This window comes from Rhamphochromis longiceps, linkage group LG8, assembly GCF_057381845.1.
Source record: "Rhamphochromis longiceps isolate RC_006_pf linkage group LG8, R_longiceps_female_GT1.1, whole genome shotgun sequence".
In the NCBI taxonomy this organism is placed as follows: domain Eukaryota; kingdom Metazoa; phylum Chordata; class Actinopteri; order Cichliformes; family Cichlidae; genus Rhamphochromis; species Rhamphochromis longiceps.
This window is the reverse complement of record NC_140564.1, coordinates 26706291-26726276: the sequence shown is the minus strand read 5'-3', so window position 1 is coordinate 26726276 and position 19986 is coordinate 26706291. Positions and strand designations below refer to the sequence as shown.

Genomic DNA, 19986 nt, shown 5'->3' with positions numbered 1-19986 from the left:
CACCACAAGCTACAGCCTCATAAGTCTTTTACAAACAATATAAACACTGTTTTAAAAAAGTTTTTTTTAGGCTGCTGATTCACCCTGTGAACGCTTTTGAACATACAGGCAGATTTCTTAGGAGAAGAAGGTGTGGGCGTAGATTTTTGGGTAATGGGAAGACTCATAAGCAGGGATCAGGTCTTTCCCTGGGCATTTTTGTAATTTCCTTGACTTCTGGGGAATTGTGTAGATTTATGGCATAAATTTATGATAAAAATGTATCAACTGCCCCGATGGTTTGCTAAATACATTCTCTGTTTGGTTCATGTTTTTATTGGGAGAAAAAATGCATTTGTTGCAGGCGATACGTTTCCTGTGTTCCATGAAATCTAGATCTATGAGCATAAAGGAAACACACCACCCCGACTATTTGAAACACGTGCATTTCCCCCCTCAGTGAGAACATGAAAGAAGCAGTAATGTTACTTATGAAAACAAGCAGGCAAGTGTGGTTGAATTGCCACCTGGTGTTGGATTTTTTTGTTTTCCTTTACTTAAAAACGACATTTGCATCTTAAACCACTGTGAAAAAAAGTAATGCATCAGAAATCAAGGAAATGAAGTCAAGTCAGACCCATGAATGTAGGTTTTCCAGATCATGATAGTCCTATGAGCTTGGAAAGAAAATAACTGGACTTCTTTAAGCTTCATGAAGATGTTTCGTCTCTCATCCTCTTCAGACAACGTCATACATGTTTTAAGCAAGGAAGGCAATCATCACAGGTCAAGTGCAGTTTAACATGGCACCTGTCAATATATTTTCTCTGCACACATTATCAAAAATAATTCAAAAACTGAAAAAAAGACAAAAAATGCAGTTACATAAAGTAGATGTGCATATGTGACCCTTGTTTTTCACATGAAGTGAGACAGCGCAATGTGCAGACGCATCCCTGCAGAAATAATGTTGAGAACCTGACAGAACAGTGGTTAAAATGACCGCTCACGGTTTGAAAAGTGCATTGAAAAGAAAAGGGCTGAGTTTGAAAAGACCATCAAACAAACTTCAGTTTTCTTTTGTGCTTAACAAGCACAAAGTGTCAGCAGAGCTGCTTCAGATAAAATGCAGTTTATATGTCTTTCACGCGCCCCTCATCCTCACCAGGACTAACCTAACGAGTGTACACGTGTGTAATAATAATAATAATAATAATAATAATAATAATAATAATAATAATAATAATAATAATAATAATAATCTTTGCTGGAATTTTAGCGCCATCTTGAGGTCCAGGCCGCTTTGCGCACTTGGATGCGCCTATAGGTCATCCATTAACTTCCCTTGCAGTCAATGATTATCGATTACAGCTCCACCGATACAAAGTTCGGTAATAACAGTGAAAATGACTGAGAAGGGACCATTATGGCGTTAAAAACATCTTCCTGCAGGCTTTTATTTAAATTCATCCATCAAGGTGTTGTGGCACCGCTCGCTGCCCAAAACGCCCTCCGCTCCGTGCTGGGATGCAGCTCCACGAGGGGATACTACAACTCTGGAAAGCCCAGCTACGCTGGACCCGGAAGGGCGGCCCACGTTCGGGTGGTGGACCTCCGTAGCGACACGGTGACCAAGCCGGGTCCGGCCATGCGCCAGGCAATGGCGGAGGCCGAGGTAGGAGACGACGTGATGGGAGAAGACCCGACAGTTAACGGTTAGAGTCGAAGAAAGAGTTAAATTCTGCTTTAAATGGTTTTCTGTTCTCTTTAAATTATAACTGACCCCTTGTCTGGTCTGTGTGTATTTTTATATTTGCACCAGGCTGGTTTAGTACCTCTTAGTTACTTCTTAATAATATATAGCAGACCATAGTTTCCATATTCAAGCACTGGTCACTTGGATTATCCAATACAGGATTACCCAGTAATCCAAATTAACCACACAGTTGGAGGATCAACCAAGACACCAACAGACAAAGAAAAAAAGTTATTTTCTTCTCTTCTATAAAGTGGTCACATCCCAAACGTGTGCTATTCCCGAGAAAAGTACTGTGTGGCTTACTTTTACATTAATTATTTTTTAAATGATCAGATTATTGACAGAAAATTCCTTTTAAAAAATGGAAAGTTTATTGAACCATGTAAAAATTGTAAATAAATAAATAAATAAATTACATTAAAAATTTCCATATATGACTTTTAATTTCTGTCGTATTTGCTATTTTGCGACATTTTTTAACAACTTAAAAATTGATTGTGGTGTGAAAAAAAAAACTTTAGTTAAAAGAATTTTTTTAATTTTGTTTTGTTTTTTTTGAAAAATAAAACGGAAATGGTTTGTGAACTTGGAAAATGAACTAAAATAAAATATAAATATAGACAAAATATCCTTCATTTTAGTCTTTTTCAGTTCGGTGCCTGCCTGAAACTTTGGATCATTTTCCTAAAACCTGCCTTTAACTTAAGCCTTCCATACAGAAATACTTAAAAGAAGAAAAGTATCACTGAAACTGATAAGAACTCAACTAAAACTAAACATTTCCAAACAATAAAACCTCCTCTGACACCAACAAGGCATTTTCAGTCAGAGAACCGCTGCTCACTGGACATTTTCTCTTTTTCAGACAACTCTCTGTAAACTCTAGAGATCATTGTGTGAGAAAATCCCACCAGGTCAGCAGTTTCAGCCTGTCTGCCACCAACAGCTGTGCCACGTTCAAAGTCACTTAAATCAACTATCATGCAGACAAAACTCTCTCCAAGTAAAACAAAGGTCTTTATGCTGACTTTGCAGTCTATATGACAAAATCCTCTCTGTCCTTTGAACCATGACTAGAGAAATGGTTTACTGCACTGCAGTCTTCTAAAGTCTTTGCATTTTTGTATGTGAAATGCTGCTCAAACGTAAAGCGTGATGTCTGCAGAGTTACAGAAAATCGCAGCAGATATGTTCGGGATGGAGGCCGCCCTGTTCGTCCCCTCTGGAACGATGAGTAATCTCATTGCAGGTCAGTTTTGCTTTCACCTGGCAGTGTGTGAATTAGTCTTAACTAGTCCTGGATGGTCGCAAACATGCCTCCATTTCATCCAACAGTGATGGTGCACTGCAGGGAGCGGGGCGACGAGGTAATCGTGGGGGACTTGTCCCATTTACACATCTACGAGCAAGGAGGTAGTGCTCAGGTGAGTGTGCCGCAGCAGCTTCATCTATGATGGGGTTTTTTTGTAACTAGACAAGAGTGTGTGTGTATTTGTTGTGTTGATACAGCTGGCTGGCGTGCACTCCACCACGGTGACCACGCTCCCCGATGGGACGTTTGACCTGGAGCAGCTGGAGTCAAAGATACGCCACGGTTACCCAGACCCCCATTACCCACGATCACGGCTCGTATGTGTGGAAAACACGCACAACATTCAAGGGGGACGTGTGCTACCTCTGGCTTTTCTGCAGGAGGTGTGTGTGCATGACTTTCACTTTGATTAGTCTGACCCCAGATCCACTTTGCATCAGTCCAATTTAAGCGAGCTTTGTCTCAGAGAAGATGTCAGTGTTTCTGGATTATGTGTTCATATGGATTCTTCTTTGATAGAGTTTTGACCTGCATTTGTGGACGGCACAACGTTCATAGGCAGTGATTTCTAGAAATTTTCCTGAGCCCATGCAGTGCTTTCGGTGACTCATGCCTGATTTTAACACAGTGCTGCCTGAGATCTCCAGCAAAGTAGCTCCTTAACTGATGGTTCAGGGTCACCTGATCCAGACCCAACTATAAGCCTTTTCAAAAAGGAAAGTTTTAAGTTTAATCTTAAAAATAGAAAGGGTGTCTGTCTGTCACCTGAACTCAAAGCAGGAGCTGGTTCCTCAGGAGAGGCTTTTACAGCCTCCAAGAACTTCAAGAAACCCTGTAGGTCGAAACTAAAGTGCTCCACTGGGATGATAAGATACTATGAGGTCTTAAGGCTATGATGGGGTCTTATTATTTAGAACTTTGTGTTTAAAGGTAAAGATTTTGAATGAAATTCTGTATTTAACAGAACAGAAAAGCTAATATTGGAGAAATATGTTCTCTCCTTGTGCTCCCTGTTCAGTACAGCGTGTTAGCCAAAGTAGTACGGACGTAGGGTGGCGTGAATCATTTCACTGCTCGCAGCAGAGACCACAGTTTGGGTCATATACATTTGGTTATCATTTGAAATACATTGTTAATTAAATTTCTTCAATTATTATTAAAGATACCTTTTCTTGGTTGCCATGGGGATGTATCCCCGGAGACTTTGTTGTAGACTCGTAGTCTCCGGCAGGAAGATTTCCCATTGAAATGTATTATTTACAGAGTCATGCTGATTGCCACATTTTGATGCAAAAGCAATAGTGATTCGTGCCTTATTAAAAATTTAATGATGTGATGTTTGGATGGTTTGTTTCCATGTTTAAGGTGCGTGCTTTAGCAGATCGATATGGTCTGTCCGTTCACATGGACGGAGCCCGGGTAATGAACGCCGCTGTAGCTCAGGGAGTGCCTCCATCTGCCATACTGCAGCACACAGACACTGTTAGTGTGTGCCTCTCCAAGGTGGGTTTGAAGTATATAAACACACACACACAAAGTCAAGATTCTTCTTAACCAAGGTGAAACTGGATTAATGTAACAATCAAAATCCTGGGTGTGTATCAGGGTTTGGGCGCCCCAGTTGGTACCGTGCTGGCTGGACCCAAGGACTTCATATCCAGAGCGGTACGGTGTCGCAAAGCACTCGGTGGGGGAATGCGGCAGGCTGGCATACTGGCAGCAGCTGGAAAACTCTCCTTACAGAATATGATTGGAAGACTGGAGGAGGATCACAGCAATGCAAAAATGTTTGCTCAAGGTGAGTAACTACCTGGTTATTCCATGAAAATTCAATCCACGTGACTTCCTCAGGATCTGCTGTTTTTTTATGCAATAACTTTAGTATGTTTAATGAAGCCATGCAAAATCTTACCTTTATATAGTGAATGTTTCCTGAGTTCTAGAGGCTCAAATTACTGGAATTTGACTGATTTTACATGAATACCCTTCAATGAAAATTAAATACTTTACTGGCTCCCACTTTACTCCTTTGTGTAATTAGCTTGTTTCTTCTCCACGCTCAGCTCTTCTCGACTGCAATCCTAACTTGTTCGCTGTTGACTTGGCTGCCGTGGAGACAAATATCCTGCGTTTCCGCCTGCAGGATCTCAGTTTGAGTCCCCGCGAGTTCTGTGACCACATGGCTCAGGTTAGCGAGAGTGAGGAGGCTGCACTCGGGCAGGGGATACAGGTTCTCATGTACCCTCATTTTGGGAACTCTGTCAGGGCCGTGTGGCATCTTGGGATTTCTCCTGAAGACACTCAGCTGGCCATCCAGAAAATGCAGTTTGTGGTTTCTCAGCATGTGATGGAAAATATCAGGGCCCAGTGAAACCCAAGTCAGGATGAAACCTAATCTTAGAATGATTACAGAGTAATGTAGACTGTGAAAAATGGGACAAACACTTCTACAAGCATGTGAATCTGTTAAATGTAATTAAGCACAGTGTCTTGAATTTTATTTTGCGCCCTTATGATTTATCTTTTATTAAAGAGATGGGTGCAAATACAACAAAGGGCACAGATGATGAAGACCTTCGTCCATTTTAACTGTGCAGCTCTCTGTAAGAATTTATATTAATCATTACTATACATTCTTTATATTATATTAATGAATATAATATTGAGGACTCTGTTGGAAAATGACCCATATTTCTGTACTCGCTTAAACTTCAGCAAACTTTAGAAATCTGTCAACAAATTTGGAAACTTTTATTACCGCTGACTTTCTTTATTTTTTCAAATGTAAATAAAAGCAATAATAAAAACATGAAAGAAGCTTCTAAGAAGCATTTGTCACCTCATTTGTATGTTCTTATTTACTCACAGGTGTTTCCATCATCATAAAGTGGTGCAGAAAAGGCCCAAATCATCAGAAATTAAAGAAATAATAATAAAAAAACATTCAAATGTCCTGGTGGTGGGTGACTGTCTGTTTTAAGGTGTCCTCCAAAATTCTCAAAGCTTGTTTTTGGCCACAAGATGGCACTACAATATCAGACCTCGAGTTTTTATGACTATAAGCAACAACAAAAAAGTGGAAATCAATTCTGGTATCTGGTTTTTATAACCAAAAAAGAAAAAGGATATTCGATATGTCAATACTTGTCGTGGTGAAGAAGGCAAGAAAAAGATCTGGCAGCGGTGGGATTCGAACCCACGCCATCGAAATGACTGGAGCCTAAATCCAGCGCCTTAGACCACTCGGCCACGCTACCGTGATACCACACATCAGACACATATTTATATGACGGGAAACATTATGTTCTTATTCACGTTATACCATTGATGGTGTAGTTTCACTACTACTACTAATACTAATAACTTTCTTCGAGCACATAATAAATTTGTAGTTATCACTGAAGCCCTGGACGGATAAGGCACTGCTAATATTTTTAATAAGAGCTAAAGAATGGTATATGGACTGTATTTGTATAGCGCTTTACTTGGTCCTAAGGACCCCAAAGCGCTTTACATGGTCCTAAGGACCCCAAAGCGCTTTACACTATACACAATCACCCACCCATTCACACACTGGTGATGGCAAGCTACGTAAAGAACGTACTCCCAACCCACTGTTAAGGTAGCTAAAGCCATTTTGGGGCCCTGTTAAACAAGTAAATATTTGCAAGGATGTTTGGCTTGTCACCTGCACGATAGCTATTAAATGGCATGTAAGTGCGGTCGTAAAGTTTCCGATGAACCTCCGTGCTGCCACACGTGGCCTGTTTAGCTAGGCAACCATTGCTTGGAGTGGCACTTTGGAGGACGGTACAAACGGTTCTGCTCGTGGTACTGTCAAATGCTCCTGTGAAAGTACACAATTTTGCTTTTGCGGCCTGGCTGTACGATAATAATTTTAACTACTGCTACTTACGCTGTTTTTATTTGTTTGCCAGATCTAATTGAGACCTGTCAGAAGTCTTTTCTTCCTTACCGCTAAACACTCATTTCCGATTTATAATTCTATTTCCGACCGTCCTGAACGCAGCAGGACGCAGGGGCGTGGCCAACAGAGAACACTGCGATACGTGCGGAGGGAAGCCTTCGCCGTGGTGGACGGAACAAGAACAAAAGCCCTGCGCCAGGCACGTCCCGGACCTTGAGGATACCACGGAGAACTAGGAGGCATCCACTCTTGTTTTGGTCTCAGAGGAGGGGTGAACTCCTGCTCCTGGAGCCTTGACTATTTAAGTGCAAACCAATACCGAGAGACGGAAGAAGACCGAGGTGACTGGATTTGCTGTCACAGTCTGTCAAGATTGAGGGATTAGAGGTGTGTCTTTACATCCGATTATTCATTGGCTGGTCATTTAATACTTTTACTATAACATATCTAACAGCAGGTCGCGATAGATTAAATTAGAAGATGATTCTTTGTAGGAAACTCCACTGCTGCATGCTGTAGTTGTACAACAGGAATGGCTGCTGCTAGATGTTTTACAACGTGGGGGGCACATTGAACCTGCAGAAGCATGTTCTTGAGTGTGCATTCCTGTGCTCCTACTTTAAACTCTCAGAGCACAGTAACCTTTGATTACAGAAGGACCGACTGACTTGCTAGATAACACAGATAAAATGAATGGAAATGCTTTTGATTGCTGGTAGCCTTACTGATAACTTAGAGCTCCCATGATGTGTGTTGTTGAATGAAATATATGGCTGTAACTCAAATGTGAAGGTCTGGCCCCCTTTGAAGTCCTCACATTTGGTGTAAGAGTTGTGCAGCCATGATCCATGCTTATTTTGGACATACACTAACATGGCTGTCACCTGGTTCCCTGACTGTGCACTCTGCATGTGACTGTTTTTTCCCTACTTCCAGTCCATTCTCACACTCTGTTGTCAAAACAGCAACAGAAACCATGGAGGACGAACTCATGTTCAGCATGGAGGAGGATGGCAGCGCCAAGAGACCCTCTGCCCAGCGGAGTGCCCTCAAACACAGAGCATCCTCCCTCAGCGAGTCCAACGCCAGCGAGGATGATGACGAAGACCACTTCATCTGCCCCATCCTGGACGATTCGGCCAAAGAAGTGTGCAGCCACCTTAAAAACCTGGTTTACACACGGCAGCTGTCAAACTCGCTCCCTAAATCCAACTTCATGTACAGGGTGAGATATAAGACGTGGGGATATGACAGTTTGTTGTGCTGATGCATCATCCCCACCTCTCAGTTCTGCAATGTTTCTGTTTGCCTTTTAAGGTGTGATGATACGCGCATGCCTGCACACACGTTCTGTGTGGCTCGTCTGGTATTTCAACGTGTGTGTTTATGTGTTTGATCGAGTGAAGCGCTGGTCAACCCACCTTTTATTTAAATGTACTTTCTGACAGGAAGCAGCAGAGAGCGGTTTCACCTCGTGATTATGATGTGTGTAAACACGGCTCTCTCTCTCTCCACATCAGCAGGGAGCTGCAACAAAAGCTCGATTCAGTGCGCGCGGCTCTTTAAATTTTTGTGTGGCGGTGGTGTTGCTGTTTCAGAGCCTCCTGGCTGTTAATGTTATCTAAAGTGATGTTGCATACATTTCCTGTTGATGATAAAGGATCCGTTTTCTTGTTTGTTTGTTTTTTTTTGCATAGAACGAAAAAGAAACAGATACAGTGGCAGGACATCGATCGTACAAGGTTTTGTCTGAGAGTGCACGGGTATGTTTGGATCTAAATCTTGGTTTTTCCTTCTCTCCCTTTTATACCACTGACCATCCACGCCTCCAGCTCCTCACTCTGCCCTTCAATTTGCCTCTCCCTGCTTTTACTTTTAACCACTTCATCCCTCCCGGATCTTTTTTTTTTATTTTTTATTTTATGGATAAACATGTGTCGCCTGTTCCTCTTCAACATAAGTGCTGCTCCTTCCTCACTCTAAATAGAAAGACATCTGCTGGACTGTGAGCAGTGGTGCACGAGGAGGACGTGCTGCTGAGCAGCGTAGGTTGGGCCAAGGCTTGGGTTACTTGCTAACAGATTTAGCTTACTCGTGACATCTGATTCAAGTTATTTTTTTGAAAACTGCACATGTTCACTTTAAGGTAGCTGTAAATTATTTTATTTACGGCGACCTTACAGCCCAGAAATCCACTCATAATTTTACCATGGCTTCATTCTCCTGTGGTATTTGTTTTCAGTGTCTGCTTCATGTTTGTGTGCTTTGTTGTGAGCCACGTGGTTGTTTTGACTCCCTAAATCGAGAGGGAGAGCCCTTTAATGCAGAAATCGTGACATTATAGATTTCAATTTGAGAGCTGATAATAATTGCAGAAAAAACAATGCATGCATTGTTGAGTAAAGAGAACAGACTGGCTTAGAACTGCTTTTATTGTGCAGATTAAACAGCTTTGCATGGAAGGGCTTCCCCTCTTTCTTCTGTGTTCGAGCAATCCTGATGTGAGAAACTGACTTTTATTCTGCTCCCGAGCTCATAAGATCTTTATATTTCTCTGTCTTGTTTTTCTACCAGGCAACATGGCTGCACGCTATCGAAAAGGCAAAAGCGATGCCCGACCCCTGGGCGCAGTTTCACCTGGAGGAGATAGCGACTGAACCCTGCATTCGTTACAGGTCTGACTTTGACTTTGTGGCAAAGATGAAACTCTTTCACAGCAGATTTGACCTCTTCTGTTTGACCCTTTGAGTGTTTACACTGTGCTTCAACAAGTGTTCAGTTAAGTAGGGCTTGTTCCAGCATGTAAAGTACCAGAACAAGATCATCAATTTCAGCAGTGTTTTTCCTGTTGTGTGAGAATATTGCTGTGTGCAGCTTATTTTTCTGAATGGGGTTATTTTGGGCCCTCCACCCAAGAGGTTTTGGCCTGAATACAAGAAAATTAAACAGAACTGATACAAAATCATGTTTTTAACGTAATCTCTGTTGATTTAGATTCAATTTACAGAGATAAACAGACATTTTTGTTCAGCAAATGGTCAGAAATCATACGTGAATAAATCTGCTTTTACAGATTGTGCATGCAAGTGTAATATCTCCCAAAAAGCAAGTTCTGTGCCAGGGAAAACAGCTAAATCTTAACCTAATAAATTTAAAATGCAGCCAGTCTGTAATCATAACATTGTTTGTCAATCAGGAAATTCAAATTAAATCTGCATTTACTGATGTTTTAACCACTCAGGAGCCAGTGCAACAAGCTTTAAATGAAGTTGAAATGACTGAAATGTTCGCATACTGTTGCTTATCGACGTATACAGCAAAAATGTGACAGTCATGTGAGTAATATTTGCCCTCCTTTGGCTCAGTTTGTGGTCTGCAGTAACTGCTGAGGAAGATATCCAACCCTTTAGAGCTTTATGTTCTTCTCCTAGTCGTTAAGTTTGGTGGTGAGCTGGAGGTGTGCAGTGTTTTCTTCTTTTTAGTTTTTCCACCGAAAATAACTGCCTATTATGCAAATGAAAAGCAGTAGAGCATCAATTTTTATAGATATGAGGAAAAAGTGATCTCGGCCTTTGTGTATATCTGTAAAAGTATGAAAAAGAGTAGTTTTAAATCATTTCAATGAGTTGTTTGGGCTCGTCTTGAACCGACAGCAGACCTCATTTATTCTCTGTTGCTCATATCTCGGTCAGTGATGCTCTGCTATTATTAACTGTACACAAACATCTCTGGCGTCTGTTGGCCCCATGAACTTGGGTGTGATGCTGAATGTGCATCCAGATATTATGACCACAGAATCCTGTGGCTGCTGCATGAACAGCTCTCACAGTCCAAACTGCAGAAGCACACATGAGTTCACTGGGTGCGGACAAAAAGCAGGAGGAAAAATCCCGTTACGTAACCAGACGGAGAGCTTGTATTTGACTGCGGGGGAGGAGGGATCGTCAGGGGTGGGATTTGCCCTCATGCTCCCATTACATGTGCTAATTTTACCCTCGTGTAACCTCACTCCTCTTTGCCCCCCTGCAGGAGGAACTCAGTGGGATGAAAGTCATAGTACGTTGCGTTCCTAAAGCAGAGATTAGATGTTGGAAAGGGAACAGGCCTCGTTTTTCCGTGGGCGGAAAAATAGAGTTTAGAGTTTTAGGACGTGCAGCTGCACTTTTAGTACATCCAGCATACATTAACTCGGGACACACGCCCAGACGGGCCAAACAGACAGTCTGATCCTGTCTGATAGTGTTCACACCCACATTTATATCACTATAGTCAACTCCCTCCACTCCAAAATAACGTCAGTCCTAAACAAAATGAATAAGAGAGGTCAAAATGACCTTAAATGAAAAGTCGTTCCCTCCCTGCTACATTCTTCTCTCCTTGTTGTTTTTGTGTGCAAAGGAAACTCGATGCTTGTATGTGCTTCCTTGATAAGAATAATTAATGGGCTGCTGATGGAGAGACTGCACTGGGCAAACATGAACAGAAGTAAGAAGCTTAAATAACTTCTGTGATGAATAGTTTTATCTCTGTTTTCTCGGTGTGCTGGGTTATTGATCGAGGGAGGGGAATGGCTTCAAAAAGGCAGGTCAGCGAGGCGATGGGCCTGTGAATGATTAACAAAGTAATAGGTGGAAAACAATCTGAGAAAATAAACACGGACATCTTCTCCCGGCACAGCCGTGCTGCTCTGTGACTAAAAAAAACAACAAAAAACATGAGCCACAGATGTGTCACAGCAAGAAGACACGATTGCAGAGCTGAAGTACACTCAGGCGGGGATCATACACGGGCAGCTGCAGATACATGAGCGAGTATTCATTGCTTTTGGAATCCTTTAAAGCTGCTCAGTGAAATTTACACCAGTGGGAGACGAGCAGACGCTGATAGATTTGGCTACACCTAAAATTTATTCTACTTTCACGTTTTTTCTCAGTTCATTGTTCGTTTAATTATTAAAAAGAAATGTCCACCTCCATTTTTTTTTTCCTGTCCAGTCTGCCAGTGTGATGAATAGTTATATTTACAGGGAGGTGCACATCGGGTTACAGCAGAGGTTACAGAAGCTAAATGTCAGTGTTCCTGTTTTACATTATCACCAAACCCACTTCTTCACAGAAGTGCTGTGCACGTTGTTAAGTCAGCTGAACAACGTGTTAGTAGCTGCTAATACTTTAAACGTTAAAAAGCCTAAATGTTGTTAACTCATATTATTCGCATGTTAAAAAACATAAGTTTATAGTTGATTTTTGTTTTGCAAAACAAAACGGCGATCCTCGCATCTTCGGGTTTTTTTTTTTGTTTTTTTTTGTTTTTTTAAATTACTGCATTTGCTATGCATTATACAACATTTCTGCTGTGGACTGTTGTGTCTTAAATTCTCTTAAAACCTTACAAAATGATCTACAACTGTCAAAATAATGTAAAATCGTAATGCTGAAAGTTTAAAAAAATTTGCAGAAATAAGTAGCTTTACTGTTTTGTTCGTTTTTGGGTTTTTTTTAATGGGTCATATCTCCCTCAAATCTCCCTGAAAAATTTGGATACTGTTTTTTATTCTGTCCTATTCTCAAAACTACTCAAAACCTCTCAGAATTACACCCGTTCTATATACACTATTTTGGAGTCGCTCACTCATGAAATCCTGCTGCCTCTTTCAAATGCAGACATTCTGATTGGGTTAGATTGAAGTATTCGAGGTTTTTATTTTTTTTTATTTTTTTTATTTTTTTTAAATACATAGATGTCAAATCCTCTTTTAAATTTTTAATAGTATGTAATTAAATAGATAATTAATATAGCTGTTCATCTTCACAGGTACAATGCCGTTACAGGGGAATGGGTTCAAGACCAGATCCACATGAAGATGGGTACACAGGTACTACACCTCACTTTACTTTAGGAACTCACAGTGTCTTTCTCTCTCATCTAATTTATGTCCCCTTGTCTTGTTTCTCACAGCCTTTTGGGAAAGGGGCCATGAGGGAGTGCTTCAGAGCGTGAGTCTATATTCATCGCTTCTTATCTAATGACTGTTGCCCTCATGACGTTCTGGTCTCTTTGTAAACAAAACAGAGGAAAATGTGTGACTTAAATTAGAAAGCAGCGCAGGTCAACATTCCTCACATTTCTCTGTCAGGATAGCAGCAGCTGACATGTTCATTATTTTCTGAGAAACACGCTAAACGGGCTCTGTGAAGTCTCTTGTGGCGGGACATGGAGCTCATTTTTAACTCTTTCTCATAGTATTGGTTCCCTGGATGTTAATTGGTTAAAATCGCAGTGGGCGGCGCCATCACGGCTGCACTGGCTTTTGCATGGCACTGCAGAATCCCAGAGAAAAAGCCTAACACTCTAATTGTTAAAGGTCAATCGTCTGTTATGTTGGGAATGTAAGAGAGCCATCAATCAACACCCCCCCCCCCCCCCCCCCACACACACACACACACACACACACACTTTAGTTATTTTCCGTTTAAAAATAAATCTCCCAGCATCCACCAGCGCAAACATTAAAGGTCCTAAAAAAGAAGCATGTTTTTCCTCTTGGATTTATACACATGTGGATTTAAATCAGTTTTTCTTCTGTGACCTGAGATCACTTGGGGCACATCTGATATCTATTATTTATGAAGAAGGCTTTATTTATGTATTTTTATTAAGATTTAAAGCAGCGAGGGAGTTTCTTTATCTTTAAAGTAATGTAGATTTACTGTGATCCGTTTACCCTGCAGGAAGAAGTTGTCGAATTTCTCACACAGCAGCAACTGGAAGTCGGCGTCCAACTATGTGGCCAAGCGTTACATGGAGACGGTGGATAGAAATGTTTACTTTGAGGACGTCAGGCTGCAGATGGAGGCCAAACTTTGGGGCGAGGAGTACAATCGCCACCGACCTCCCAAACAGGTACGGGAGAAATGAGGTGGTATCGATAAAATCAGGGGAAGTCAACAGAAAGAGTTTGGGAAGACGTACTGGCCTCTGATTGGTGCTTCTTTTCTTTTTTTTCTTTCTTTTTTTTCAAATATTTATATACTATTCGGATAAGCGGTTGAGAAAAGACTCAAATGTGATTTCCAATTAAATGAAAATTATTTTCCTTTTATTATCTTATGCTGACCCTTTAGCTGCTCCCACTTTGAGTTAACTTTCTTATGATTGGCTGCCCCTCACAAACAGAAGACTTGAACAGCAGGTGGGTGGGGCTTCAGAGATGACCATATTAGGGATATCGGCTCTCAGTGACACCATACAGAGCCAAGACCAGAAAAAACTGTCTGTAACGGAGCATTTAGTGAACTCTGGAGCCTTCAGTTTTCGCTTGCAGGTATATATTTGTACATTTACCAATATTTTTAAAAGATCCGGGTCTTATCTTAAGTTGCCTCCTGTCATCTCTTATCACCCTCACCCCCCAGTATCAGAATCAGATGATGCCTCGTAATCCTCGTTCCGTTTTAAATCCTCAGGTGGACATCATGCAGATGTGTGTGGTGGAGATGACAAACCGACCCAGTAAACCTCTCTTCCACCTGGAGCATTACATCGAGGGCAAGTACATCAAGTACAACTCCAATTCTGGCTTTGTCAGGGACAACAACATCCGCCTCACTCCACAGGTGAGTGGTCACCTGTGGAGTGGTATGAATACATGCTAAAGACACAAGCTGAAGACACAGTCAAATATAATTTCCCTCTTTTCTCCGTCAGGCCTTCAGTCACTTCAGCTTTGAGCGGTCGGGCCACCAGCTGATCGTGGTGGACATCCAGGGAGTCGGCGATCTCTACACCGACCCTCAGATCCACACAGCGAAGGGGACCGACTTTGGAGACGGAAATCTAGGTATGCTTACCTTTCAGCAAACTGCTGCTACAAACTTAGATCAGTAAGTGTTTAAAAAGCTTCAACCTGATCACACCTGTGTTTCAGGTGTGCGAGGCATGGCCCTGTTCTTCCACTCGCATCTGTGTAACAAGATCTGCAAAAGCATGGGCCTGACGCCTTTCGACATTTCCCCTGCGGAGATGTCCCAGCTGGACGGCACCAACAAACTGCTCGTAATTATGTTTTAATCATGCTTTAAATATTAGGGGCTGAAATCAGCAGCCTTTAAAGTAGAAGTAGCAGCAGTAGGAATAGTTTGGGGGGGGGGGGTTATATTTATTACCTATACTTATTGGTTGGTTTATTACCTGGAAACAAACAACCATCAGTAGCAAAGTGGTGTGAGAGCGAATCACTTCCTGTGTGGACCAGTTTGGGTTTTTTGCTTTTCTTTCTTTTGGAAAGCCAAACTCACAAAAGCTTCCTCTTCCACTTGTTCTGCTGAGCTGTTTGGCTTCCTCATTGCTGCTTGCAGCTGTATCTCACTTTGCTCACAGTTTCCATATTTAGGCATGAATGTCTGCTGAAAGTTTATATCCTGGTAGAAGATGTTGGTCTGTGGCTTAAAAGAGCAGAGAACAAAAAGAAAGAGAAATTCTGAGTTCTTCCTCTTTTTATTTTCATCTTTCTTCCTTTTTTTTTTTTCTCATTGTAGAAGTCAGCCCAGACTGTGCTGAGAGGCTCAGAGGAGCACTGCGGTTCTCCTCGTGTTCGCACCATGTCGGCCAGCCGGGCGCCTCCGCTCCTATCCCGCCTGTCTGAGACCTCGTCTGCAGATGAGAGCATGAGCGACATGGAATCGATCCCCTGCTCCCCTCTCATCCTTCCCTGCTCCCCCCCAACTGCAGCTGGCTCTATAGGCAAGTTAGCAATCAGTAAATGCAAGCAAGACCCACAGAAAATGTTACTGTATATATAAAAATGGACATAGTAGTTAGCAAAGTCCAGTCATGAAGCTCTTGGTATTTTAAAAAGGGATGTAACGAGCGAGACGTGAATCAATTGCCTCATCGCTCTATTTGATTCTAACTAGAACCACATGTTTTATTTGATTTATTAAATGAAGCTTAAAAGTAGTGATAGAGTTCTTAAACCCATCAGGAATGTGTTTACTGAGATCGCAAATCATGTGAGCAGAGACTTCTATGTAACTGGAAAGTTTTTTACAACCAGAGGAATCCCCCTTGCTAGTATGGCAGGTTATGGCAGTAACATGTCCATCTTTCATATACAGTCCATGTTGTGATTCATTCTCAGATCTGGTATTTTCCCATTTTCTCGTTAATTTGAATGAATAAAAGCATTCACACTGACGACTACGTATAAATAAAGTGCACTAAGAGTACTTGGACAAAGTATTGACAGTGACATGGTCACATGTGCAAAACAAGAGGAACCAATAATCTATTTTTAGCCAGAAGGAGGATTTCAGCGTTGCCAGTACTCATGTCGAGTTAGTAGACAGATTAGTATAGACATTTATGTCATTGTATGTTACTGGAAATTTGCTAGCAGAGGTATCTAGAGATATCTTGAGATACACAAGTATTCAGACATAGCTTACATACTGAGGAGCTAAAGTGGTGAGTGGTTTTGCATTTTATTTCAATTTTACAGGCTCGTCTTTTATCGGAATGTATGAACACGACAGAATAAGCAACACAAGCGAACACAGGGTAAGTAAAAACTGATGGTGAGAGTGGCTCTAACCAGCACAAGCAATGAAAGAAAGCACATTTAAAAAAACAAAGAGCGCTGCATCATCACTCCCCCAACCCCAAGCTTCACATTGATTAACAGCATTACTTACATTATTTAAAACTATATCTGTGTAGCTGACTTGTTGACAAAAGTTTACCACCAGGAATCAGAAATTCTTGTCTTAATTTTTGTCTTTAGGAATCAGAAAACGGCGGGGACAGCGGCTACCCGAGCGAGAGGAGGAGTGAAGGAGACCCAAATGACCACATAGACGGGGTAAAGATTTTTGTCACTGCTCAACAGAAATGGACAGAGGAAGCTTTTAGTTAATCATTAAATGTATTTTTCCTGTGATCCAAATCCCGCTTTTGGATCCAGTTTGTGAACGTCCTCTTGCATATTACCTGAAATGAGCTTCATCATGCCCCGTCGATGCACTTATTCAACACTTGTTAGATTTCGTGACAGCTGGTTTTACAGTCCGTGTCATATTGTCACATAGATCCATCATCGCTACAACAGACAATATTCAGAATCGGACGAGGAAAGTGTCAGACGGGTAAAGAAACATAAATATCCCTAAATCCCTTCCTCACCTCGTTCATAATCATCATCATCACCACTTTAATCAAATAACCCTACTTTAATTTCCCTTTGAACATCATCTTTACTTTTGTTTTCCCATCACTTGTTTAACCATGAAAGCCCCTCCTTACCTCTCCTCTAATTCCACTCCTCCTACTTTGTTTCCCCTCACTAGAGGAAGATGGTAGCTCCTCCAAGAGTCTCTGCGAACTTAAACTCAAACACTCCTGACAACGAATGGGTGATTATTTGCATGGAAGCTCCTGAGCCAGGTGTTTCCCTGTGCAGCGCTTTGCAGTCTTTTTTTAGCCGTGAAGCATAATGTTTGCCTCCAGCATGATGGCTCTGCTTTTCAAACGGTTCCGATTTGTGTGGATTGAACTCGCTGTCGCTATTTTCCTGTTGACGCCTGCTTTATTTATTTAGTGAACGAAAACAATTGGAAAATACAAATGGAGATAAAAAGTGATACTTGGAACTGAAACACCATCTACCTCCTTTACCTTCGCCTGCTCTGCCATCCCGCTTATTCTCACTTCTATAACTGTGTGTGTGTCTGTATGTGCGCTCCTTTTGCATTAACAGGGATGTACTCATCCATCTCTGAGCTCAAAGCAGACTTTCCTGGATGGGTACACCTCTGAGACTGCAGTGTGACTTTTCAACCATAATATATTTCTTGCAGTGAATATCAGATGGTAACTTTTTTTGTCCTTTTCTTCTTTCTTGGATCTTTGGTGCCTGCTTCTGTTCAGTTGACCGAGGAGAAGTGGACCTTCTATCACTCATCCCGCGCTCACGTCCACCGACCTTCCTGTGTGGCCACCGAGGTGGAACGACTCAACAATCTGCTGCAGAAGAAGATCGGCCAGTCGATTCTTGGAAAAGTAAGAGGAGGAAACATTAGTTAATTTAATGTTTCCGTGCCACTATTTAACTCTGGTCCCACCAACACTAAAAACACTTACATTGTTACAATTTTTGAAATCTTTCTTTGATTCTAAGCATTCAGTTCAGTCCAAACTCCTCCTATCGCAAACCAAACACAATGAGGCAGCTCTGCATGCTTCAAGCGCTTATATTCTTTATCTCCCACCCAGGTCCACTTGGCTATGGTCCGGTACCACGAAGCGGGTCGTTTCTGCGAGAAGGACGAACAATGGGACCAGGAGTCGGCCATGTACCACCTGGAGAGAGCTGCCATGTGTGGAGAACTGGAGGCCATCGTAGCTTTGGGACAGTGCTGTCTGCAGCTACCTCATCATATACTGCCAGACATGGAGCTGGAGGTACTGTGCGCCATCTATTTTCCTTTCTTTTGTTGAGCTTAACTTCACAGGGTGGCTTTATATTCTGGTGTGTGTGTGTTGTTGGCAGGATAATGCAGGAAACAGGATGAGAGGTTTCAAGTATCTGCTGCAGGCTGCTGAGGCTGGCGACAGATCTTCTATGATCATAGTGGCCAGAGCCTTTGATACTGGAGTCGGTCTGTCTGCTGACAGGTGAGTGAAGGTTCATTCAAAGCAGATGTTTCAGGTAAAACGTAGGAATCCTGCCTTTGCTTGATAGTACTTCCCTCTTGTGGCCGGTTGGATTTTTACAGTTGCTTTTTTTAAGTGGTGGTGATTTGTGATTTAAAGCATTTTATCCTTTCGCCTTCACAGAAAGCAGGACTGGGCCGAGGCGGTTCACTGGTACAACAGTGCGCTGAACATGATGGACTACGACGAAGGAGGAGAGTTCGATGGGACCCAGGACGAGCCTCGCCACCTTCTGCTGGCCAGAGAGGCAGAGATGTACCAGGAGGGAGGCCACAACCTCGCCGCAGACCCACAGAGAGCAGGTTCAACCCGATGCCGAGTGCAGAATTTTAACTTCAAGAAATCGTACACCAGTTTCTGTCTGACCGTTTTCCCAGTGAAGCAGTAGGGCTTGTGATTTTGATCTGTGGCACGGAGAAGCTTTAGTCTCACATGATGGTCGTGGGGTTGGGGTTCATTTCTGTTTAGTGGAGCGACTGCCTGTAACATCTCATTCTGTCTCTCTCCTGCAGGTGACCTTTTTACTGAAGCTGCAGAAGCCGCCATGGCGGCCATGAAGGGTCGACTGGCTAACCAGTACTACATGAAAGCTGAAGAAGCCTGGGCACAAATGGAGGAGTAACTCCACAACATAAAAGAGATTTATTTTAACCTCCAAAAAGGCCACGAGACTTGATGTGTGGCTGTTTTTCTTTCTTTTTTTGTTTTTTTTACACATTCTGGGTAAAACCTGAATGACTTCAGTTTACATTACTGTTTTTATGACAGATTTTTTTGGTGTTGGTGGTTTGTTTGTGTGCGCGTTTGGTGTGTGTTGAGCCATTCAGCATCAGACTTTTATCTTCAGGATTCTTTCTGTATGGTTGTAAAGCTAGATTTCCTGGCTCCTCATTTCTTTCATTTCATGTCTATATTAACCTTTAGAGTTAAGTTAATGTGATTCTATGAATGAAAAGGTCTGACCTATCAAAAAAAGATTTACTTATTTTGACGCAGATGTTAACATGTTTATGTTTAAGAGAATATGTGTGATAAAGAAAAGTGCTTGGAATATGAAACTGTAAAATAAAAGTTTGCCTTTCTTTTTACCAATCATGATCCTGTTGTGATTTTTCTAACTAGTGGAAGGACTCTTGTAACCTAAAATGAGGGTGTTTTGTGAGTGTCATAACAGAAACAATTTACCTTAGTTTTTTGCACCATTAACTAAAATAAGTTAATTTGCAGTCAGATTGGTTATGGGACAAAAGAAAACAAGTAAATGCTTCAGCTCACTAGTCTTGTTTTTCTTTGCAGTTT

General features: G+C 41.8%; 2 protein-coding genes and 1 non-coding gene across 9 annotated transcripts; 2 read left to right on the top strand and 1 right to left on the bottom strand.

The window, feature by feature from the left end:
- The first annotated feature begins 1331 nt into the window (after positions 1 to 1331).
- tha1 (threonine aldolase 1) lies at positions 1332 to 5878 on the top strand. Its single transcript, XM_085416801.1, has 7 exons — positions 1332 to 1694; positions 2904 to 2987; positions 3074 to 3162; positions 3248 to 3433; positions 4416 to 4553; positions 4656 to 4848; positions 5114 to 5878. Exons 1-7 carry the CDS (start codon positions 1406 to 1408, stop codon positions 5419 to 5421), a joined length of 1287 nt encoding a protein of 428 aa, XP_085272927.1. The 5' UTR covers positions 1332 to 1405; the 3' UTR covers positions 5422 to 5878.
- A 347-nt stretch (positions 5879 to 6225) lies between these two features.
- On the bottom strand, positions 6226 to 6307 carry trnal-uag (transfer RNA leucine (anticodon UAG)). Its single transcript has one exon. It is a non-coding gene; the product is annotated as a tRNA-Leu (tRNA).
- Positions 6308 to 7023: 716 nt separating this feature from the next.
- eef2k (eukaryotic elongation factor 2 kinase) lies at positions 7024 to 19779 on the top strand. Of its 7 annotated transcripts, XM_085416799.1 has the most exons (20): positions 7030 to 7365; positions 7944 to 8203; positions 8676 to 8741; positions 9553 to 9653; positions 12793 to 12853; positions 12937 to 12974; positions 13710 to 13881; positions 14445 to 14594; positions 14686 to 14818; positions 14906 to 15033; positions 15516 to 15720; positions 16478 to 16536; positions 16760 to 16837; positions 17064 to 17120; positions 17322 to 17387; positions 17902 to 18033; positions 18247 to 18435; positions 18524 to 18648; positions 18811 to 18989; positions 19200 to 19779. In XM_085416799.1, the coding sequence occupies exons 2-20, from the start codon at positions 7955 to 7957 to the stop codon at positions 19307 to 19309; spliced, it is 2298 nt and encodes a 765-aa protein (XP_085272925.1). In that variant the 5' UTR covers positions 7030 to 7365; positions 7944 to 7954; the 3' UTR covers positions 19310 to 19779. The 7 variants fall into 7 exon arrangements, with proteins under 7 accessions (XP_085272924.1, XP_085272921.1, XP_085272925.1 ...); XM_085416795.1 differs by lacking the exon at positions 17064 to 17120 and having other exon boundaries at positions 7025 to 7365; positions 7915 to 8203; XM_085416794.1 differs by lacking the exon at positions 17064 to 17120 and having other exon boundaries at positions 7033 to 7365.
- Positions 19780 to 19986: the final 207 nt, after the last annotated feature.

Excerpts from the sequence above, each read along its gene's own strand:
- tha1 (XM_085416801.1), top strand. The coding sequence starts at position 1,406 with ATGGCGTTAAAAACATCTTCCTGCAGGCTTTTATTTAAATTCATCCAT. Across the intron at positions 2,988-3,073 it reads GATGAGTAATCTCATTGCAG|TGATGGTGCACTGCAGGGAG; the intron begins GTCAGTTTTGCT and ends TTCATCCAACAG. Across the intron at positions 3,163-3,247 it reads AGCAAGGAGGTAGTGCTCAG|CTGGCTGGCGTGCACTCCAC; the intron begins GTGAGTGTGCCG and ends GTGTTGATACAG.
- eef2k (XM_085416799.1), top strand. The coding sequence starts at position 7,955 with ATGGAGGACGAACTCATGTTCAGCATGGAGGAGGATGGCAGCGCCAAG. Across the intron at positions 13,882-14,444 it reads GCCACCGACCTCCCAAACAG|GTGGACATCATGCAGATGTG; the intron begins GTACGGGAGAAA and ends TTAAATCCTCAG. Across the intron at positions 16,537-16,759 it reads GCAACACAAGCGAACACAGG|GAATCAGAAAACGGCGGGGA; the intron begins GTAAGTAAAAAC and ends TTTTGTCTTTAG.